The sequence below is a fragment of the Danio rerio genome, chromosome 11 (genome assembly GCF_052040795.2).
Source record: "Danio rerio strain M-AB ecotype USA chromosome 11, GRCz13ab, whole genome shotgun sequence".
Taxonomy (NCBI): domain Eukaryota; kingdom Metazoa; phylum Chordata; class Actinopteri; order Cypriniformes; family Danionidae; genus Danio; species Danio rerio.
Window position 1 is genome coordinate 5673620 of NC_141031.1, and position 21429 is coordinate 5695048.

The 21429-nt window shown below is 37.1% G+C and overlaps 2 protein-coding genes across 5 annotated transcripts; both read left to right on the forward strand.

The window, feature by feature from the left end:
* The first annotated feature begins 416 nt into the window (after positions 1-416).
* Positions 417-6777, forward strand: LOC141376514 (mediator of RNA polymerase II transcription subunit 26-like). Of its 2 annotated transcripts, none has more exons than XM_087273167.1 (3): positions 417-635; positions 1186-1260; positions 3370-6777. In XM_087273167.1, exons 1-3 carry the CDS (start codon positions 567-569, stop codon positions 4651-4653), a joined length of 1428 nt encoding a protein of 475 aa, XP_087129293.1. In that variant the 5' UTR covers positions 417-566; the 3' UTR covers positions 4654-6777. The 2 variants fall into 2 exon arrangements, with proteins under 2 accessions (XP_087129293.1, XP_087129292.1); XM_087273166.1 differs by having other exon boundaries at positions 423-635; positions 1183-1260.
* A 972-nt stretch (positions 6778-7749) lies between these two features.
* Positions 7750-20600, forward strand: slc35e1 (solute carrier family 35 member E1). 3 transcript variants are annotated; one of them, XM_087272097.1, is made up of 7 exons: positions 8481-8850; positions 13078-13250; positions 13352-13422; positions 13948-14085; positions 14164-14289; positions 17247-17492; positions 19701-20600. In XM_087272097.1, the coding sequence occupies exons 2-7, from the start codon at positions 13235-13237 to the stop codon at positions 19914-19916; spliced, it is 813 nt and encodes a 270-aa protein (XP_087128223.1). In that variant the 5' UTR covers positions 8481-8850; positions 13078-13234; the 3' UTR covers positions 19917-20600.
* Positions 20601-21429: the final 829 nt, after the last annotated feature.

Below are 21429 nucleotides of genomic sequence, written 5' to 3' on the forward strand. Positions count from 1 at the left end.
GTGGAGAGAGGAGAACTTTACAGAAGGGCAACCATCTGTGCAGTAGTCCACCAATCAGGCCTGTATGGTAGAGCGGCCAGACGGAAGACACTCCCTACCTGGATTTTGCCAAAAGGCACCTAAAGGACTCTTGGATCATAAGAAACTAAATTCTCTGGTCTGATGAGACTAAAATTGAATTCTTGGAGTGAATGTTAACGGTCTAATCTGATTCAATTCATTATGCTAAGCTAAGCTAAAAGTGACCCGAGCAAGAAAATGGCTGAATGGATAAAAAAAAAAAATTTCAAGTCAGATGTTCAACTCTAGGAGACTTGTAAAAAGAGCCTTGAAAAAGGTGCAGTGTTCCTTTAAATCATGTTTAAAAGCCCATCTTGCACCTGCTGAAACCATTTAAGTCATTTGCATTCATATGTGGACACGGAGAGTTGAGCTCAAACGGGACTGGCTGTAGTAGTTTCATATCAACGATGCAGGTTTAAAAAGGGCTTTGCATATTGTTTGTGTTCTCATGCTGTTGTACATTTATTAGTGGACGTCGTTTTTAAAAGTGTCATTTTCTGACAATGAAAAGAGCTTCAAGTGTCCAACAGCTCAAAGAGCAGCTCATGCAGGCCGTCGATGCTCAAAACAATGTGAGTAAGAGCTGAGTAATGCTATGGGAAGTCCTTCTAAATGCATGTTGTTTATGCTAAATGTGTTCTTGATTGTTATTTTTTTTAATGAAAGTTTTGTCTTAAAGTTTTGTCATTTGTAAGCATGACTGTTTTTATTGCTTTAATTAATTCAGGTAAATTAAAGGACAAAAGTTCCTCACTACAGTATTTCAAATTGGTTGTTTCATTGAAAAGGAAAGATTGGCTGGTTTTATTGTATTTTTACATGTATGTTGACTGTTGGTTTGCTCAATCTGTTGTGGGATTTATTTTTTAAAGCAAGTTTTATAGACCTTATATCACAGATTTTTACAGGAATGAGCGTGCAAGCAGATTTGCATTTGAAACCACAACTGATGACTGAAAGTGTGACTGCTCCAGCTGCACATATGAGAAAATATATGAGAACTTTCATGTCTGAAAAAGACACGGAAACTGACCTCAGTGTATAGAGGAAAATAGCAGTAAATGTAGATGATGTAGACTGAAAGTCTGAAGTGACATGAACTTAACCTTTACCTGTCAGCAGATACAGAACATGGTGGCTGTGTTGGATGTGATGTGCTGTCTGGAAAGTTACCCCATGACTAAAGAGGCTCTAGAGGTAAGATACTAACTCGGTATGTTTGCACAGAGTTTAATGTCCAAAAAGATGTGTTGTTATATTGTGTGAAAACATGAATTAAATAGGGCGGAAAATCACAAAGGAGGAGCACAGCAGCTTCACAAATGCATTATATTACCAAATATGGGAAAAGGCTGAATAGTACATGCACAATTTTAAATGAAACAAACAAATGATGAATAAAAATTATATAAATTACAATTATAGAAATAATAAATAAATAAAAACGTTACTAAACCCTACAAAACATGTATTAGCTTGCTCTGATGAGCACAAAACAGCCACTCTAAAATATGCTGGAGTTATTAACACAAACTTCCGCAGGTTTGGGTTGACACAAGCCAGTATTTTATAGAGTGACCATCTTGTCTGGTTATAAAAAAATCTAAATTAATTTATTTTAGGTTGAGCAGACGAAGAAAAAAAACAAATTTTCAGATTTTAATTAGCAAACACCAGACCACCAGTGAGCACTTCAGAGAAACTCACGTCATACAGCTATTAAAATTAATGTGCCACCTTTAAAAATGTTCATTTCATTTATTCATTTTCTTGTCGGCTTAGTCCCTTTATTAATCCGGGGTCACCACAGGGGAATGAACTGCCAACTTATCCAGCAAGTTTTTTACGCAGCGGACGCCCTTTCAGCCACAACCCATCTCTGGGAAACATCCACACACACATTCACACACACACTCATACACTACAGGCAATTTAGCCTACCCAATTCACCTGAACCGCATGTCTTTGGACTGTGGGGTAAACCAGAGCACCCGGAGGAAACCCACGCGAAGGCAGGGAGAACATGCAAACTCCACACAGAAACGCCAACTGAGCTGAGGTTCGAACCAGCAACCCAGCGACCTTTTTGCAGTGAGGCGACAGCACTACCTACTGTGCCACTGCCTCGCCCATGTTGACATTTTCAACCATAATTATGTGTGGATGCATATTTATTTCTGCCGTTACAAAATGTTACAAATAAATTCTAACGATGATGCAGCAAATGCTACCGAAAATTACACTGCCAGTTTAGCCAATTATATTTCAACACCCCGGGTTGACTTCATGGAAAATTGCATATTTTATTCATAAATGCTCTCAAAGCATGTGTCCATGACCGAAATGGACAGTAGCGGACTCCTAAATGAGATGCAAATTCGGGAATGTGTTGTTCATCTAAAATCATATTTTGCCAACTATTTCTATAAGATTAAAATAAAATAATCAAATAAGGCGAAGCAGTGGCGCAGTAGGTAGTGCTGTCGCCTCGCAGCAAGAAGGTCACTGGGTCGAGCCTCAGCTCAGTTGGCGTTTCTGTGTGGAGTTTGCATGTTCTCCCTGCGTTCGCATGGGTTTCCTCCGGGTGCTCTGGTTTCCCCCACAGTCCAAAGACATGCGGTACAGGTGAATTGGGTAGGCGAAATTGTTCGTAGTGTATGAGCATGTGTGGATGTTTCCCAGAGATGGGTTGCGGCTGGAAGGGCATCCGCTGCGTTAAACATGTGCTGAATAAGTTGGCGGTTCATTCCGCTGTGGCGACTTTGGATTAATAAAGGGACTAAGCCGACAAGAAAATGAATGAATAATCAAATAAGATCAAGTCCTTTTCTTAAATATTCAACTTTTTAAATTTATTTTGTGGAATAACTGCCTTTATAAAAAAAAACTGTATTGTAAAAGATATCATTACCTTTCTCATATTAATTTATTCATTTTCTTGTCGGCTTAATACGCAGCAGATGCCCTTCCAGCCGCAACCCATCTCTGGGAAACATTCACACACACACACTCATACACTACGGACAATTTAGCCTACCCAATTCTTCTGTACCGCATGTCTTTGGACTGTGGGGGAAACCGGAGCACCCGGAGGAAACCCACGTGAACGCAGGGAGAACATGCAAACTCCACACAGAAACGCCAACTGAGCCGAGGCTCGACCCAGCGACCTTCTTGCTGTGAGGCGACAGCACGACCTACTGCGCCACGGCATCGCCCCCTTTCTCATATTGTAAAATAAAATTAATCAAATGATTTAAAGCTTCTTGAAAATCCGTGTTTAAAAGTGAAATTGTTTTATTGCAGGAAACCCGACTTGGAAAGCTGATCAACGATGTGAGAAAAAGGAGCACCGATAAATATCTTGTTAAACGGTTAAAAAAGCTTGTGCGACGTTGGCAGACACTAGTTGGCATAAATGAAAGGAAGGAACCAAATCTCTCCAGCCTGGCAGATCAAGTCAATTCAACATCTGCTGAACATACTGGATCAGCACAAACCCGCACTGAAAATAACAGTCAAAGTATTTTCCAGAATAGCATTAGCCAGAAGGATGAAGTGTCTCTGGATTCTCTATCAGGTAAAACCATGAATCATACATCCAGTTTAAGAAAGAGTAAAATACCCATCCTTGCCAACAGATTGTATTGCTCATCCATCAAGCATTCACAGCATTTCACAAGCTTTAGAACATCTCAGCCCATTCAGCATTGCCAAGATGACCATAATGTCATAATCAGAGACCAGCACACGTTGCAGAAATACTCCATCTCCGACAATCACAACACAAAGCATGTTCTGTCGGCTCAGGAACCAGCACAATCCACCTGCATTACTTCTTCCCGTTCAAATCTTCAGCAGTCTTTAGACCTCCTCAAAATACTCCAACCTGCTGTGATGACGAATGTTAACCGGGACATGGTAACCAGCACAGTAACAGACACCAGCATGAAGACTTCTGAGGATAAAACGAGGAAGGATCAGCATAACAATCACATCGATAGGTATGATTGTCGTCCTGATGATTGCAGTAGCAAAACAACACTGCATGAGGCCAAAGCGGCGTATGACCCTCATACTCGACACATCCAAACCACAGCAAGCAAGATATCTCCAAAAGACTGTCAGAGATCTATAGGAGGTGATTTTCACGGGACTGAACATCTGGAAGAAAATGATTGTTCATCTAAACCGACAAACTGGAGAGAGATGTCAAAGTTGATTGAGAGTAGCTTGCCGACTTTAGAGAGATCAGAGATAGACTTTTCCAGAGATGAGAACTTCACACAAAAGCAAAATATCCCCAAGGAGTGCAGAAAAACATTTATTCCGGGTTTCCATGTGATGGACCTTCCAGGTGTCAGTCGAGAGGTCACCAAGCGAGATCTCACCAGGGTAAGGAGTCAGCGATGGCATGGTGTGAACGGATGTTTTGACAACCGAAACAACTGGTATGAATGGACTCAGTCTATAACCCTGGATCCATATGGGGACGGGAATAAACTTCAAATCTTGCCTTATGTCAACATTACAGACTCTAAATCTTCAAGGACATGTTTCTCAAATTCTTCATGGCCCCAACATAGTTAGTATATACAATATAAGACCACTGTTCTGAGTTTTACCAGTGTACAATGACATAATACGTCTTGCATGCATGATGTCAATTATTTTATGGATATAAGTTACTTGTTGGCGAATCAGTGGCGCAGTTGGTAGTACTGTCGCCTCACAGCAAGAAGGTTGCTGGGATAGTGGTTCGATCCTCAGCTCAGTTGGCGTTTCTGTGTGGAGATGGCATGTTCTCCCTGCCTTTGCATGGGTTTTTCCGGTTGCTCCGGTTTCCCCCACAGTCCAAAGACATGCGGTACAGGTGAATTTGGCAGGCTTAATTGTCTGTAGTGTATGAGTGTGTGTGTGTGAATGTTTCTCAGAGATGGGTTGCGGCTGGAAGGGCATCTGCTGCGTAAAAACATGCTGGATAAGTTGGCGGTTCATTCTGCTGTGGCGACCCCGGATTAATAAAGGGACTAAGCTGACAAGAAAATGAATGAATGTATGAAGTTACTTGTAACATGAAACTAGTATTGTTCTCTAGTGATTCAACCTTCACTGTGTTTTCCACATCCGGGAGAGTTACGGTGTGGAGAAGCCCCAAAGAAACATTCCACCCAGACTGTTGCATGCTGAGAGTGAAGCATGGGGGTGGATCAGTGATGGTTTTAGGCTCGTAGCCAGCCTGGTGAAAGGGGTGGCTCTTTTTTTCTCAAGATGTGGACTTTTTTGCAGTTATTCACCTCATTTTCTATTTAATTATGATGTTTAAGTGACATTTTAAGCACCATTTTTGCTGGATTAGCTTGTTGTAGCCTCCATTTTTGATGTACCAAAAATATTTCCTAAAGATTTATAATAAACAAATATAAAAAAGAGCTTCACGATTTTCTTCTAGCCTCTCTTGAAAATATATCTAACATCAACTGCCTAATTAGTATAAACAGCAAAAGTCAGTCTTGAAAAATGTTTAAAAATATTAAAAAGCCTTTACTGACACGGCTATTTCTTAAAACTGCGCCTACACGTTTTGATAACACTTGACTTCATCAGTGTAACCTGATGTAGCTGCAGTTTTAAGGAACAGCCATGTCAATAAAGGCTTTTTATAAATTTTTCCACATTTTAGAGTGCCTTAGACCGATTTTGATGTTTATTCTGATGAATCCCTTACACAAACAACATCGACACATTTTTTTAAGCTACCCCTGAAAACGTTTTGTTTGATTTTGGATTTTTATACACAGCATAATTAGTATTAAAATTAACTTCAATAGGCTGCTTTTGGTGCTTCGGACCTTTTCATTGGTCATTTTATTTTTCTCTCAAGAATAAGGTTCAAGGTTTAGAATAAAAGTTAGGCTTCTTGTAAAATGTTTTTTTTTTTAAACAAGTCTGTCAATAGTGGAAGTTAACCACTTATGTCATAATGTGCGTTTTCTTAAAACCTTTGGCGGGTTATTTCCATAATTTATGATGATATAGCAGTCAAAATAGGTCAAATAAGAATATAGTGGCAAAATTCTGGACCTTTGTCAGTGGGTGTGGGGGGTTCTTTTGAACCACCCGAATCCCACCCGGCTACGCGCCTGGTTTGGGCTCAATATCATGGCATTGAAGGCACAATACTTAAGCTAGGTGGGCGCGTCACTGCCGAGGACCATGAAGGACCATGTGCACCTAATGATTCAAACATTGTATCCTGAAGGTGGTGCAGTGTATTAGGATGATAATGCACTTATACACACAGCAAGACTGGTGACAGAATAGTTTGATGAACATGAAAACTAAGTTAAACATCTCCCATGGCCTGCACAATCACCAGATATAAATATTATTCAGCCACTTTGGGGTGTTTTGGAGGAGCAAGTGAGGAAACATTTTCCTCCACCAGCATCATGTAGTGACCTGGCTACTATTCTGCAAGAAAAGTTCAATCAAAATATCTCTGGCTGCTGTGTAGGACTTGTATCTGTCATACCCAAGATGAAATGATGCTGCATTGGCCGCAAAAGGAGGCCCTACACCATGCTACTGAATTATTGTGGTCTCACAATATGGAAGACAAAAGGACTAGATGGAAACTACAGTTCCTCAATGTCTCTTGACAACATTTTGCCTTATAAGCAAACCAAATAATTTTAGGATTGTAGTTTTTTTTTTCAATAATTTGTTAAATACAATTGTAATGCAATACAGTTGCATGTAAAATTAAACACCATGCAGTGTATTTTATACAAAAATAGTTAAAAATGCAATAAAATAGATTAAATTTATAGATGTCCGGTTTCCACTTCCTTCGAATCTAAAAAAGTGAAGCAAAGATGTCACAGGCATGGCTGCTTACATCTTTTGGATTCTGTCATCAATTTGGAGGCCAAAATTGTGTTGTGTAGCATCATAATCCAGCCCAAATTTCGAGTGTGTCCTCACTGCAGCCTGTAGCACCGATGATGTACCTAGTAAAGGAACAAAAAAAATATTCGACGATAAATCCCAAAATAATTAATCTTAAAGGGCACCTATGGTGAAAAATGAACATAAAGTTGCTGGGTCGCTGGTTCGATCCTTGGCTCAGTTGGCATTTCTGTGGAGTTTGCATGTTCTCCCTGCGTTCACGTGGTTTTACTGCGGGTGCTCCGGTTATGCCCACAGTCCAAACACATGCGGTAAGTGAATTGGGTAGGCTAAATTGTCTGTAGTAGTGTATGAGTGTTTGTGAATGAGTGTTGGAGTGTTTGTGGATGTTTCCCAGAGATGGGTTATGGCTGGAAGGGCATCCGCGATGTAAACATGTGCTGGATAAGTTGGTGGTTCATTCTGCTGTGGGGACCCCAGATTAATAAAGGGACTAAGCCGACAAGAAAATGAATGAATGATATACACGCACACACACACACACACACATACACACACACACACACACACACACACACACATATATATATATATATATATATATATATATATATATATATATATATATATATATATATATATATATATATGTATGTATATATGTATGTATATGAATGTGTATATATAAAAATGTGTGTGTGTTACACAGTCTATGGTTAACTTGGTGGATGTTCATGGGGGCGTGTCTTCAGAGAGTCACGTGACGCATCCACTAGCGATTCCTCCAGTGCGGCTCGTAGCGTCGCGGTTCGGGCTGAAAGATGGCTGCGACGGAGCAGCGCCCACCCGTACGGGAGGGAATGCGGATCGCGGTGTTGTGCTTGTGCTGGTATACGGTCAGCTCGGGCGGCAACGTGATCAATAAAATCATCCTCAACAGCTTCCCTTATCCGGTCACAGTGTCGCTTTTCCATATCGTCTCCATCATCGTGTTTCTCCCGCCGCTGCTACGAGCCTGGGGCGTCCCGAGAACGGAGTTACCGGCCCGCTACTACCGCTGGTACATCTTGCCGCTCGCCTTCGGGAAATATTTCGCCTCCGTCTCGGCCCATTTCAGCATATGGAAGGTTCCGGTGTCGTACGCGCACACCGGTAAGTCACGACTGCTTTGGGATAGTCATATCTGCTTTGTTAACGGGCCTTGTTATTTAACGTTAAACTCAATGAAAGTGTAACGTCTTTACTCCGCTTCACCGAATTGTTTTGTTCAGCAGGACTCTGCTAAGTGTTTCCCACGTAAACAAGTCTTCGGTTTAAATGATTGAATGTTGTTGCTGTAGTGCGCTGTCTGTCACTAATTAACCTTTAGCCACAGCTGTGATTCAAGCGGCCAATTTAAACGTACATTTCACCCAAACACGAAGAAAATAATCGTTATGAGCATTTATTGACTCGTCATTGCTGTACGTCCACGCTTTAATAACACTACACTTTGTTTTAATTCTAAACTACGTCACTTCCGTACTCTTAATACATACTGCCACATCATCCACCTGCGTGGCTGCAGCTCTGTAATACAGATTAGTCTAGTTTGGGGAAACTCTATGATTATCAGTTCCTGCTGTAAAATCTGCTAAATGGACAACAACAGGGCGCAGCAGTATACAATGACTTAAAATCTACAAACAATCAGAAAAAAAGCTTTGACTTCGTATTATTAATATTTAAGAGTGACTTGGCCATTCCTATCTTTTGCTATATGCCAATACATATGCCAATGTGGCACCATTCATTTTTTAACAAGTTCAGCTCATTATTATTTATTATAATAATAACAAATGTAACTCTTCAAACCTCCCTGCAACTACTTTAAAGGCAAGCAGAACTTACTATAATGTTACTAACTGTCTTTCTGCAGGTTAATTTGGAACAAACTAAAAAAGGTAAACATGTCAAATGAATTATGGTAATCATGTTGAAGAAGGGTTTTCACTTTAAAAAACCTTGCAAAGTGCGTTCTTAAATAGAGTAAAAAAATAGGTAAAGCTCTCAGACATTGTCTTTAATAATATAATTTCACAAAAGTATTCTTTGCAAATCATATTAGCAGCGAATGAATATCAAAGCACAACCATGTTTATAGTCAATTAGATAGTGTTGATGTTGTTTTGAAGTCATACTTGCATGCTAATTCTGATTGAATATTCAAATTAGCATGGTAAACGATATAGAGACAGTGAAATGAACGAATGTGTGAATATAAAATCAACTTTACCTCAATCATAAAGCATTCAGAACTTGAAATGTTACCACCTTATGCTAAAACAATTTTAATTAGTAAATGATATTCAGCAACTGTCCTTCAAACCAACAGGTCTTATTATGTTTTACCGTTCCACCGTTTTTAAGAATTTAAAATATAACTTGGTATGATCAGATATTTCTATGTTTCAATGTCTATTTTATGACTAACAAGTCTGAATAAGTATGTTTTATTTTTACATCAGTATATTTGTTATCCGTAATGGGTGCGCGCGTTTGTATGAAAGCGAGAAATGTAGTTTATATTTATATTTGAATGTCTACAGATGTTAAGTAAGGGATTTTTAATTTTTTTTGCTCTAAAATTTACAGTATCCAAACAACTTATGCATTTAGAATAATAAATTGGATTTATAAATAATAATTGGATGTTTTAGTTACCAGAAAGCAGGAAGTATGATGTGCTGTTGCTTCTGTGTTGTAGATAATTCTTTAAAAATGTAAGAACTTATCTGCTTTGCTTCCATTTAGTTGTTTAGACTAGTCAGCCTTTTATTGGAAAAACATTTAACGGGGTTCCCACGGGTCAGGGAGTTTTAAAAGGTTTATTCCAGACATTTCAAGTCAGGGATTTGTATTTTTTATTTTTGCCATTTTTTTTTATTTACTTTCCGTTTATCAACATATTTTTTATTACAGCTCTTTTATTGCATTAGTATAAGGTTGCATAAGTGGTCGCTAACAGAATAAAAAATATACCTAATTAGATTGTATGCTAATTACTGTTAAGTGTTGACCATTTTTGTCTTTGTGAGCAGTATTTAATCACTCATTTAAAGTCTTAGATTTGTCATGCGATTTGCATGCAACAAAGGAGCATCCACATTAGGGCTGCACGATATTGGAAAAATGTGATATTGCGATATTTTATTTTTCTGCAATATAAATACAGTTTCACATAATGATTTGAATAGCTCTATTTGATGGTTTTCTGTGGAGACTAACAGTATTTATGTACAGAGATTAAATAATCACAATGCAAAAAAACCTATTGCTTACTTTGTTTTGTCTTGTTTCTAGTCCAAATATCAAAATATTCTTAGAGCAAGTAAAATATTGTTTAGTCTTCACGATTAGAAGAAATAGGTGAAAACAAACTTATCTGCCGGACGGGTAAGTGAAATAATCGTTTTTTTGCTATGAAATTGGACTAGAAACAAGGCAAAAGATCTAAGAAAAATATTTTGTTTTGCATAAATCATATAAATTCCATAGAAATACAGTGATCAAATACAATTCTGTAGCTCCTGGTCAACTGTATTTCAGACTCAACATTGCATATCTTTGCGATGTATCTATTGCGAATGCAAACATTGCGATGACAATGCTGAAACGATATATTGTGCAGTCCTAAGTAAGACCCTTTTTGTCTCTGTAATCAGTATTTAATCATACATATAAAGTCTTAGATTGGTGTAAATGAATCATTGATAAATTTATTATTCATGAAAACATGCAGCAAAGAAGCATCCACATCAAAAGCTACTGGTCAGCCCATGATTCAGCAAACATTTGTGAAACAAATTGCTCATACACCAACATCCAAGCATGCTATTGACCTGAACAGTGTTGTGGCTCACTTATATCCAAAGAAAAGAAAGATTTCCTAAGATGTCTTCTTTCTTTAAAAGATATCAGTGTGTTTTAGAACTAATAAAGATCAGTGACTGACGTTTACATGGACATCAACATTTGAATTATTTGCCTTAATCTGAATAAGACAATAATATGATTAAGGTGTTTACATGAGCTGCTTTTTGAATGTTCCTTTTATGATCCTATATTACATGTTATCAGCATAATTTGATTAACATCATTGTGTCAACACGCTATTCACATTTCCTCCAGAGATTCAAGTAATTTGAGCTCTTTAATTTTTAATTTGTCGGATTTTTTGGTACTTTAACTTTCATTCAGAAACATTTCATTCATGCCCCCTTGACAAACAAGATATTTGATGCGAGTATGAGCTACTGGAAGAGTGTTGTTTTAATGGAATTTGATGCGGGACGACGTATGGGAAAAAACACTCTATGCATCGTGTGTGTATAGACTAAAAAAAAAATATCCTACACGACGGTAATAGTTAAATTAAGGTCATAGGCGGAGCGTGTGTAAGGCTAGGTAAGGCTTAGCCTCCCCTTGGCCAGACCACGGAGATAGCAGCAAAGAAAAAAAAACTGCATTGAAAACATGTAACATGGGTTTAAGGCGGAATATGAATGTAATTTAATGTTGATGATTAACAGAACACTTAAGTTATTGTAAGTTTGTCAGTCAAATTAAAAGTTCCCCTCCACACAAAAATGAAACTATCCAACTCCGCACTTTGCACTGATGAGGGCTGTTTATCACTGGAGTTCGCAGCAGCATGAAAACGAAATCAGCAAACTATTGGTCAGCGAACTATTCTGGTTTGCTAGTCAAGAACATAAGTATTAAAAAGACAAATGAGTATTACGAGAGGGGTATAATAATGCATTATTCTGGTTTAACTAGTTTTCAGCATTAAATTAAATTGGTAGTTTCATTTTAACGTATAGTGTTGTAATCTTGTTTAGGCAGTCGTTTAGAGTTTTACATTTCAAATATGACATTTCAAGGTCAAATATTTATTGCTGATGAACAAGTTCAGTTTTCGATTGGCCTTGTGAAAAGAGAGTGATTTCGTATTCTTGACACATTTTTGCAATTTAACAACAAAGACAACATCAACAATTATAATGCCGGGTCTAAAAGGAAGATTTTGAAGGCTACAAATATAATATAATATAATATAATATAATATAATATAATATAATATAATATAATATAATATAATATATACATACAATTTATTATATTATTATTATTATTATTATTATTATTATTATTATTATTATATACATTACCAGTCCATAGTTTGGGGTCACTAAGATTTTTAAATGTTTTGAATTAAGCTTCTCCTTCTCACCAAGGCTGCATTTATTTCATCAACAATACATTACACATTGTAAAGTTGTGAAATGTTATTGCACTATAAAATAACTGTTTATAATTTAATGGAATAATTTATACCAGTCATTTTAAGGATTAATTTTCAGCTTCATCACTCCAACTTCAGAAATCACTCTAATATTAATAATTAATAAAAATTTTAAATAAAATTATTAATTAAATAAACTGAAATAAACTGACCCCAAACTTTTGACCAGTAGTGTAGATCAGTGCGTTAGTTTAATAAAATATTTTCATGTGCGTGTTAAATATAATAGACGTTTGTTGATGGGCAGTGCTTTTGTTAAAACATCGTCTTTGTCAGTCACAAATCTTTTTCAACGCATTAAAGGGCAGCACATAATAGCCTTACCCTGGAGTTTTTTCACCCTCCGCCTATGATTAAGGTGTTTACATGTCTGTACTGCACTTAAATAATGCAACTAAAATTGGCATACTCCACATCTTAATTCGATTTCTCTTAGTTCGATTATGACATTAGTCAGATTGAGGTAATCAAAAATCTCTGTTTACATGATAAACTCTTAATCAGAGTATTGTCTTAATCAGATTATTGGTGTCTGTCTATGTAAACATGCTCAGTATTTTTGTTTTATTTATTAGCCTGACATGTTTACTGTTCCAGAATATTAATTTAAAATTAACTTATTTTAGAGCAACTATAAAACAGTGATCATTTTATTCAAGGTTATCATATTGTCAGAATCTTATCCTGGCCCATGCTTAGACATTGCAAGTACTGTTAAAGAAAAAAAAAATTTTTTTTTTGTTTTTTTTTTTAAGAGTGTCAGATGAACTACAACAAATCCTCCTTGCATCTGAGTTTGTTGAGCTGTAGATGGCTGTAAACAGCTGTGTGTTTTAAATATGAAGCAGTATTAGTGCAGGAATCAGCAGGGAGCATGTGAGTGTGGTTTGTCCGGACTCGACTGCAGCTGAGATGTTTCAAACATCAGGTGCGCTCACAAGGACTTTGCTGAAGAACATGTGATGAGACTAATGACTGATGTGATTAGATGAGTAAAAGCGTGTCTTCTCTTCCTTCTCTCCATCCTAGTAAAGGCCACCATGCCCATCTGGGTGGTGCTGCTGTCTCGGATCATCATGAAAGAGAAGCAAACCACAAAGGTCTGTCTGCATCTAAACACACACACTCATGTAGTTGATGCTGCTGTAATGGTTTAATTAGTCACTGATTGATTCTTAGTAGGGGTGTGTGATATTGATGTGGATTTTTTATTATTATTTTTTTAATACTAATAACTACACAATTCTTACACAATAAGTATTGAACACATGAATGTTTTTTTTCCTGGGAATAATATTTATAAAAGAGCTGTTGACATGGAATTGAACCAGATTTCGGTAAAAACCCAAATACAAACATAAAAATAAAACAAACTAAAAAAGTCTGAAAAATGAATGTGTAATAACAATGAAATGACACAGGGGGAAAGTACTCAACTACTGAAATGTATTTTAATACTTTATTAAGTATTAATAAAGCCATTAAATTAATTATTAAATTAATTATTAAATTAATAAAGACCTTTATTTTAAATAAAAATATCTTACGCCCCTATCTAGTCATGTCATTTTGAAGACTGGGTTGTGTGTTTTGGTGTTTGATAAGGTTGGCTTTCATTTGACCAGGTTTACGTGTCTCTTATCCCCATCATCGGCGGAGTCCTGTTGGCCACGGTCACCGAACTGTCCTTCGACATGTCTGGATTGATCAGCGCTCTGGCAGCAACACTCTGCTTCTCTTTACAGAACATCTTTTCCAAAAAGGTTCATATCTGATGATTTCTATTTAAGAAAAATCTGCATTGACATCCTGTGTGAATTTAATATTTGTGGTTGTTTTAGGTCTTGCGTGACACAAGGATTCACCACCTCCATTTATTGAACATCCTCGGCTTCAACGCACTTTTGTTTATGCTGCCCACATGGATTTTAGTGGACCTTTCTAGCTTCCTGATGGATGGAGACCTGGTATGTTTCTTATTTTGTTAAATTGAATGCTACTTATGGGTGAATCTGCAGAAATGTTTGTTTTGTGGTTATTATTGACTAATATTATTTACATTTAACTTTCTAATCCTTCTATCCTTCTGTGAGTTGAAGTTTCCGTTTACACAAAATTTGACAGCATATTTGATAGTTTTCTACGCAGTCATAAAGGAGTTGAATTATATACTTTACTATTGCCACTGGTTTGCATGGTTCAGGATCTGTAGAGCTACACATCGATGGATTTGCTCTTCAGTGCTTGGACTCTCAGTAATGACTTTAAACCACACTGAATTGAGCTAAACTAAACTGAACTACCCTGATCCAGTTACTATGACCATTTATGTGAAGCTGCGTGCTTTGACACAATATACATTGTAAAAGCGATATACAAATAAAGCTGAATTGAATTGAATTATTAGTATAATTATAATAACGACTTGGATAAACCATAACATGTCATTATTGTGTGTTATTTATTAGTCGCCATTAATGAATGATATCATATAAATCTGTTAATTTAGCAACTTCCATAGCCTCTTTCCACTGTCTTGGAAGTTCTGTGTGAGAGGAAAGGGAAGAAACCTATTTGTGACTAGAGATAGGTATTGAAACTCTGTACTTTATCGGTATCATTGCTACATTATAAAAGACAGAAGTATCGATAGGCTCTGACTAAGGGTGTCACGATCCTCCAAATCCTCGATTCGATTACATTTTCGATTCTAAAGGCACGATTCGATTCTCGATTATGAATAATTAATTAATTAATGACCATTTAATTATTTGTAGCCTACTGTTTAAACTACCTGACCTGCATGGTCTTTGTTTTACCCATAAACAAATCATACAGTAAATGAATAAAGGCAAGATACACACATAATTACCACCTGTCAATCACTTTTTTCTGCGGGACTCGTGAATAGGCAGTGATCTGTGTCGTTATAATGGCGACGGTAAAAAAGACGCACAACCAACAGGAACCAGCCAACAGTATCTGAGGTGTGCGCTAAAATGACTAAGTACAAGTGAGTGAAAGATTGAAGCAGTCCTCTGACTGCCTGGACCTGCTGTCTCGAGCGCATGGCTGTGAGTGCGTCTGTGTCTGTGTGGTCACGTGATGTGCATTTTCAGAGGTAGAGAGGAAGAAGGGCTGCTCAGAAATGCTACACGCCACTGTGGATGTCAAATCGTTGTCGTTCTAAAATGCCATTTAAAAACAAAGACAGTATAAACAGGGCCTGAGTGTGTACTTTTCGCGAGCGGATTTGCAACGGGGGCGGGCGGAGGATCAAGATGCCGGTGTTGTCTATCGGACGAACCGTACGTAAGACGTACATAGCAGAGCTTGCAGAACTGTGTTTTTTTTTGTCGACAACACGAACGTTGTCAACATAACTCACTGGAAATCCAAAATACTTCCACACAGGCGACTTCATTGAAAGAGGAGAGGGTTTAAGCTCTGTCGACGGGTATCCTGCGTCTGCAGTTTAACAAGCACTTCAACAAGCCTGTTTTTTTTCCCGCTTGGCAAGCCAAGCTAACGTGACATGGGGGCGTGGCAGCATCGACGATTCTATTTTTTGATTCGATAATCGAAGTTAAGCATAAATTTCGATCGATTTCGATTAAAAATCGAAATCGTTACACCCTTAGCTCTGACGTTAACGGTTCTGCTATCGGTACTGGAGAATCATTGCTGAATAAACATCGCAAGCAATCTGGCTAAGTGAAAGCATCTTTCAAAAGTGCACCGATTTGCCTGTGATTTCAGGCATTTGTCGGCGATTTCTCAAAACCTGTCGGCGAGTCAAACTCGGGGCGAAAATCATGCAGTCTGAGCTAGGCATAAGTGGTATTGATAAAAGTAGTAATACCATTAAAACCCTAACGATACCCATCCCTATTTGTGAATTGAATATTTTGAAATAAAAACATATTTTAATAGACTGTATAGTTTAATATGATATTAGAGATATGATATTACAAAGGTGTCTTCTAGAGGAATTTTAGGATGTTTATCATTGATCAAACTGAAACAACACATGACTTTTCATCAGTGTTGTTGTTTGTATTTATTTATCTGTACAATGAATTCAGTCTCCTTATTACTGCTCAGTGAACAGCGCTGACTGTTGAGTGTGTGAACTAATTCGACAGTACGGTTATCGACAGTACGGTTAAAGCACAGAACAGACTCAAGTTTAAGAGCAATGGGCGTCCGCTGGTGGTTCGGTGGTATGGGTTACATATAGGGAGGATCAGCTCTTTATTGTTTATTGCCAACCTTCATAGAGAGATTGAAAATACTGGAGAAATATCTTTACGGGATGATAGCAAGGAGAAAACGGGAGGGTTGGCAGGTATTCACTAATTTACTAATTATTAAAATCAAACGATGGGTCTGTTGATATTAATCAAATTCATAATGTAACAGTTTTATTTATTCCTAAAGTTAAAAAGTGTGAATAAATGCTGTAACAAATGTAGAGTTCTTCGTTAATTAAGCAAAAATCTACATTTAAAATGAAATGTTTCACAAATATTTTAGATTTTTATAAAAGTTTCCCAAAGTGTTGTGGTTTCCTTAGAATTAGAAGAAAAAAAATCACCGCCTCATGATACAAAATCCAGTTTTGCCATGACTTTAATACATTACTATTTTTAAAAAATCAAAATAAGTATTTCAGATTGAAATAAACTGCAATGTAACTTAGTGAGCACAAGAAAAATCCATTTTAAAAATCTTACAGCCTCAAACATTTTTACGTCTTTGGCATTTGTGAGGTTAGTGAAATATGCCTGGGGACTGTTTAAAACAGATTTGATGAAGTTCAAACTTGGGTGACTAATGACTGTAATGACTTGTGTGACTAATGACTGTAATGACTTGTGTGACTGTCACACCCACAATCCTTGTTTTGACTTTTCTTGTGCAGTCGGAGGTTTCCAGCTGGACAGGAACTCTCATGCTGCTCCTCATCAGTGGTTTCTGCAATTTTGCTCAAAACATGATCGCATTCAGTGTGCTGAACTTGGTCAGCCCACTCAGTTACGCTGTAGCCAACGCAACAAAGAGGATCATGGTCATCAGTATATCCTTACTGATGCTCAGGAACCCCGTCAACACCTCCAACATTATCGGCATGATGACAGCAATACTAGGCGTCTTCCTCTATAATAAGGTAATTTATAATTCCAACACAAATAAGAGTCCAGAATTACTCGAATACATTTTATTCAATTGTTCTGTGTATGGTCCATACGCAGTGATTTTTCTTGTTTCTCTGAATTTACTGGATTTATTAAGAATAGACTTGTATAAAATCTTAACCCATTTAATCCACTATATCTGGATGCTCTAAACATATTGTTCTTGACGTTTGGCAAGAAATTCAACTTTTTTTATTAAATAAATTACAAATGGATTTAAAATAAAATAGTTTACATATTTCCTTCTGGTGCATCTGGGGGTGGAAGTTTTGGTGTTTGCTGATAGCATAACAATTGTTAAGAATTAAAATCAACTGAATTGCAATGCAATTCTGACTATGCTGCACATTAAAGCATGACATTTGAGTTGGGGAGGTCTAAGGAGCCAATTTTATTTTCATTTCATTTTTAATTCTATTAAGGTTTGTTTATATAATTTATTTATTTTATTATTTTTTTTATTTTTGCTTTTTTAGAAAATGGCAAATGTTATTGTCACAATAACAAATGCTTTTCTGCTTTACAATTTTACCAAATTTAGAATTTTTTTAACTCTTTTGAATTTAAATCATTGGTGCTGTCAAAAACGAATATAATCATGTATGAAAACATGACGGCCTTTGGTTATTTTATGCAAAAGGAAGCTCTAAAAGACTTCAAATAACTATAAATCGTAAATGCAGATAAGCTGTGAATGTTAAAGCAGCACCTATTCTCATAGCGATATGAGAAAAAAAAGTAGAAATAATAAAGTCAAACACTAAAACAAAAAAAGTTGTTTAAGGCCAAATTGTACCTCAGCATCAAGTCATGTGTATTCAGTCCGAATTTACGCTGAGGTTTTCAGTAATTTTGAAGTCTAAATGTTTTCATCCAGATGTATTTTTTTAGATGTATTTAGCTCAGAAAAATATGTTACCTGTTTATTTTAGTGTGATCATTACATATATATATTTTTAAAATTGTATATGATAAGTGTTTTGCAAGTTATATCACAAGAAAATAACAACATCGCATGTCACATATTTTCCCTGTTTCGCTCAGCCTTATTTTGAGCTACTTCTACAATAGTATTGCACTCATTTCCAGCATTACTTAAAATACACTACCTGACAAAAGTCTTGTCGTTGATTCCCAGTTGTAAGTGCAACAAATAATAACTTGACTTCTAGTTGATCATTTGGAGAAGTGGCAGAAGATCAATATTGCCAATGAATCATCTGTATCCCAATCATCACAAATACCTCAGAAGACCTGTTGGAACCTGCATGGACTCAAGATTCTCCTATAAATTAGTCAAGTTTGGTAAAGGAAAAAATCATGGTTTGGGGTTACATTTAGTATGGGTGCGTGCGAGAGATCTGCAGCCAACAGCCTGAGGTATCAAGACAGCCTGAGGTGTCCTGCCCATTACATTACAAACCACAGGAGAGGGCAATACTTCCACCTCAAAGATCCTGAAAGCAAAGAAAGTCAAGGTGCTCCAGGATTGTCCAGCCTAGACACCAGATATGAACATTATTGAGCATGTCTAGGGTAAGATGGAGGAGGAGGCATTGAAGATGAATCCAAAGTATCTTGATGAACTCTGGGAGTCCTGCAGGAATGCTTTCTTCGCCATTCCAGATGACTATTAATAAGTGATTTGAGTCATCGCAGAGATGTATGGATGCAGTCCTCCAAGCGTTTCCACTGCAGCATGACATTATTTTCTATACTGGACATTTTTTCTGTTAAATGACAAGACTTTTGTCTAAGCAAAGTCAGACCTTACTGTACAAATTAAATCATTAAAAATCAAGGCTTGATTATGTTTTACTTTGGTAAAATAAGCGTAATCTAGAGGCCTTTGCCTTAAGCCACTTCTGATACCAAATGATCAACTAGAAGTAGGTGTTGACTTTTAAGCATTCTGTCAGGAATCTACAAATGAAAAATTGCCATTGCTGGCTAATTCTGGCACAGTTTACAGTAATGTTCATTAGTGTGCATTGCCCCTGTACACAAATAAGCTAAACTCAACACAGTGGAACAGAGAAACCTCACTGCTTGCTAGTGTTTCAGAAATGTTATTATCAGAGCGATCACTCGACGCAGAAGTATAGTTCAGGCTTTACGAGGTGCATGTTGTGCAGTGAAAAATGCGAACACCAATGATTTCTAATTGCTTTCCTCACTAGGCGAAATACGACTCCAACCAGGAGGCCAAAAAGGGACTGCTGCCTGTTTCAGCACAGGATGTGGTGTCATTCGACAAGCCGCAGTCCAACGGCACCGGAGCCTTCACACACAGCTCAGACTTTCAGCACGGCCGGAGCACAGTGCTCACCGACCACTTTCAGTACAGCCGACAGGCCTACACAGCAAACTACAGCTCCAGTCAGTATGTCGTGTGAGCCCGGGACTCTAAAGACTGCTCTCAGACCAGTGCTTCAGCGGGTGCATCTTTCATACGGACGAGTAACTGGATGAGGAGTGTGTACTCACAAAATCCTACTGTTAATTTTTTCCACAGGCCTGTTATTTATTTCATTACAAACCTTTTATTTTGCTGTTCAAACTCTCAGTGGTATGTGTAGGTTTTAGAAAGGTGCTGGGAATAATTGTTGTTAGTGATTTTTGCACAGGTTGCATTTCAGTGCAGTTCAGAATGTAGTGCATCTTCGTGGCCGTCATGCTACTGCGAGCGAACAGCGAGAACGCCGCCATATTACATACACTGGGTCACTGAAAACACAAACGCGTCAGGGTATCAGTCAACGTTCTGTTTGTTTTGTTTTATTTGTAAATATTTTATTTATTTTTATACAGGAAGTTGCATCGATCGATTATATCATGAACTGAAAACACCCCATTGGATTTCTGAATGTCTAATATCTGTGAAGGAGTCTCTTGTTTCCCCCTCTGGGGTGTTTAATCAGGCAGAGGTCACTGTATGAGATCACTTGAATCATGCTGTACATTCATATTCATGCTTATTGTTTATTTCTTGTATCTTTTTTTGTACTGTCGACAGGCCTCTTGTGTGAAATGGTTATGATTTATGAGCCAGTTTAATATTAAACGTCTGCCAAGGGAGAGTTGAAGGCTCGTAATTCTTTACGTTTTTTAAATAGTTACAATTTCTGGTGTCTCGTATTGAATAAAGATCTGAGCACAGCGTTTAAAAACTGCTGATTCTACACTGAACTCTACACTGTAAAACCCAATAAGTTAAGGCAACTCAAACCGATTGCAACAAACCATTTAAGTTCAAAAACTAATCCTAATGAGTACTGCGAACTTAATCGTTTTGAGTAAACGAATCAATTTGAGCACAGTAAAACCCGATAAATGAAGAGAACTCAAACCAACTGAGTACTATAAAACCCAGTATGTTAAGGCAACTCAAACCGTTTGAGGAAACCGATTGCAACAAATCATTTAAGTTCAAAAACTAACCCTAATGAGTACTGTGTACTTAATCCATTTGAGTAAATTTGAGCACAGTAAAACCTAATAAATAAAGAGAACTCAAACCAACTGAGTACTGTAAAACCAAATAACCATTTGACAACAAACCATTTGAATTAAAAAAACAAATCTATATACAGCTGCAGTCAGAAATATTAGCCCCCCCTTTTTTTTTTTTTTTTTTTGTTTACTAAATATTTCCCAAATTATGTCAAACAGAGCAAGGAAATTTTCACAGTATGTCTGATAATATTTTTTCTTTTGGAGAAAGTCTTATTTGCTTTATTTCGGCTAGAATAACAGCAGCTTTTAATTTTTTAAAAGCCATTTTAGGGACACAATTATTAGGACCTTTAAGCTATTCTTTTTTTTGATAGTCTACAGAACAAACCATCATTATACAATAACTTGCCTAATTACCCTAACCTGCCTAGTTAACCTAATTAACCTAGTTAA

Excerpts from the sequence above, each read along its gene's own strand:
- LOC141376514 (XM_087273166.1), top strand. The coding sequence starts at position 567 with ATGAAAAGAGCTTCAAGTGTCCAACAGCTCAAAGAGCAGCTCATGCAG. Across the intron at positions 636-1,182 it reads CCGTCGATGCTCAAAACAAT|CAGATACAGAACATGGTGGC; the intron begins GTGAGTAAGAGC and ends TTTACCTGTCAG. Across the intron at positions 1,261-3,369 it reads TGACTAAAGAGGCTCTAGAG|GAAACCCGACTTGGAAAGCT; the intron begins GTAAGATACTAA and ends GTTTTATTGCAG.
- slc35e1 (XM_087272097.1), top strand. Across the intron at positions 13,423-13,947 it reads AAGAGAAGCAAACCACAAAG|GTTTACGTGTCTCTTATCCC; the intron begins GTCTGTCTGCAT and ends TCATTTGACCAG. Across the intron at positions 14,290-17,246 it reads TCCTGATGGATGGAGACCTG|TCGGAGGTTTCCAGCTGGAC; the intron begins GTATGTTTCTTA and ends TTTCTTGTGCAG.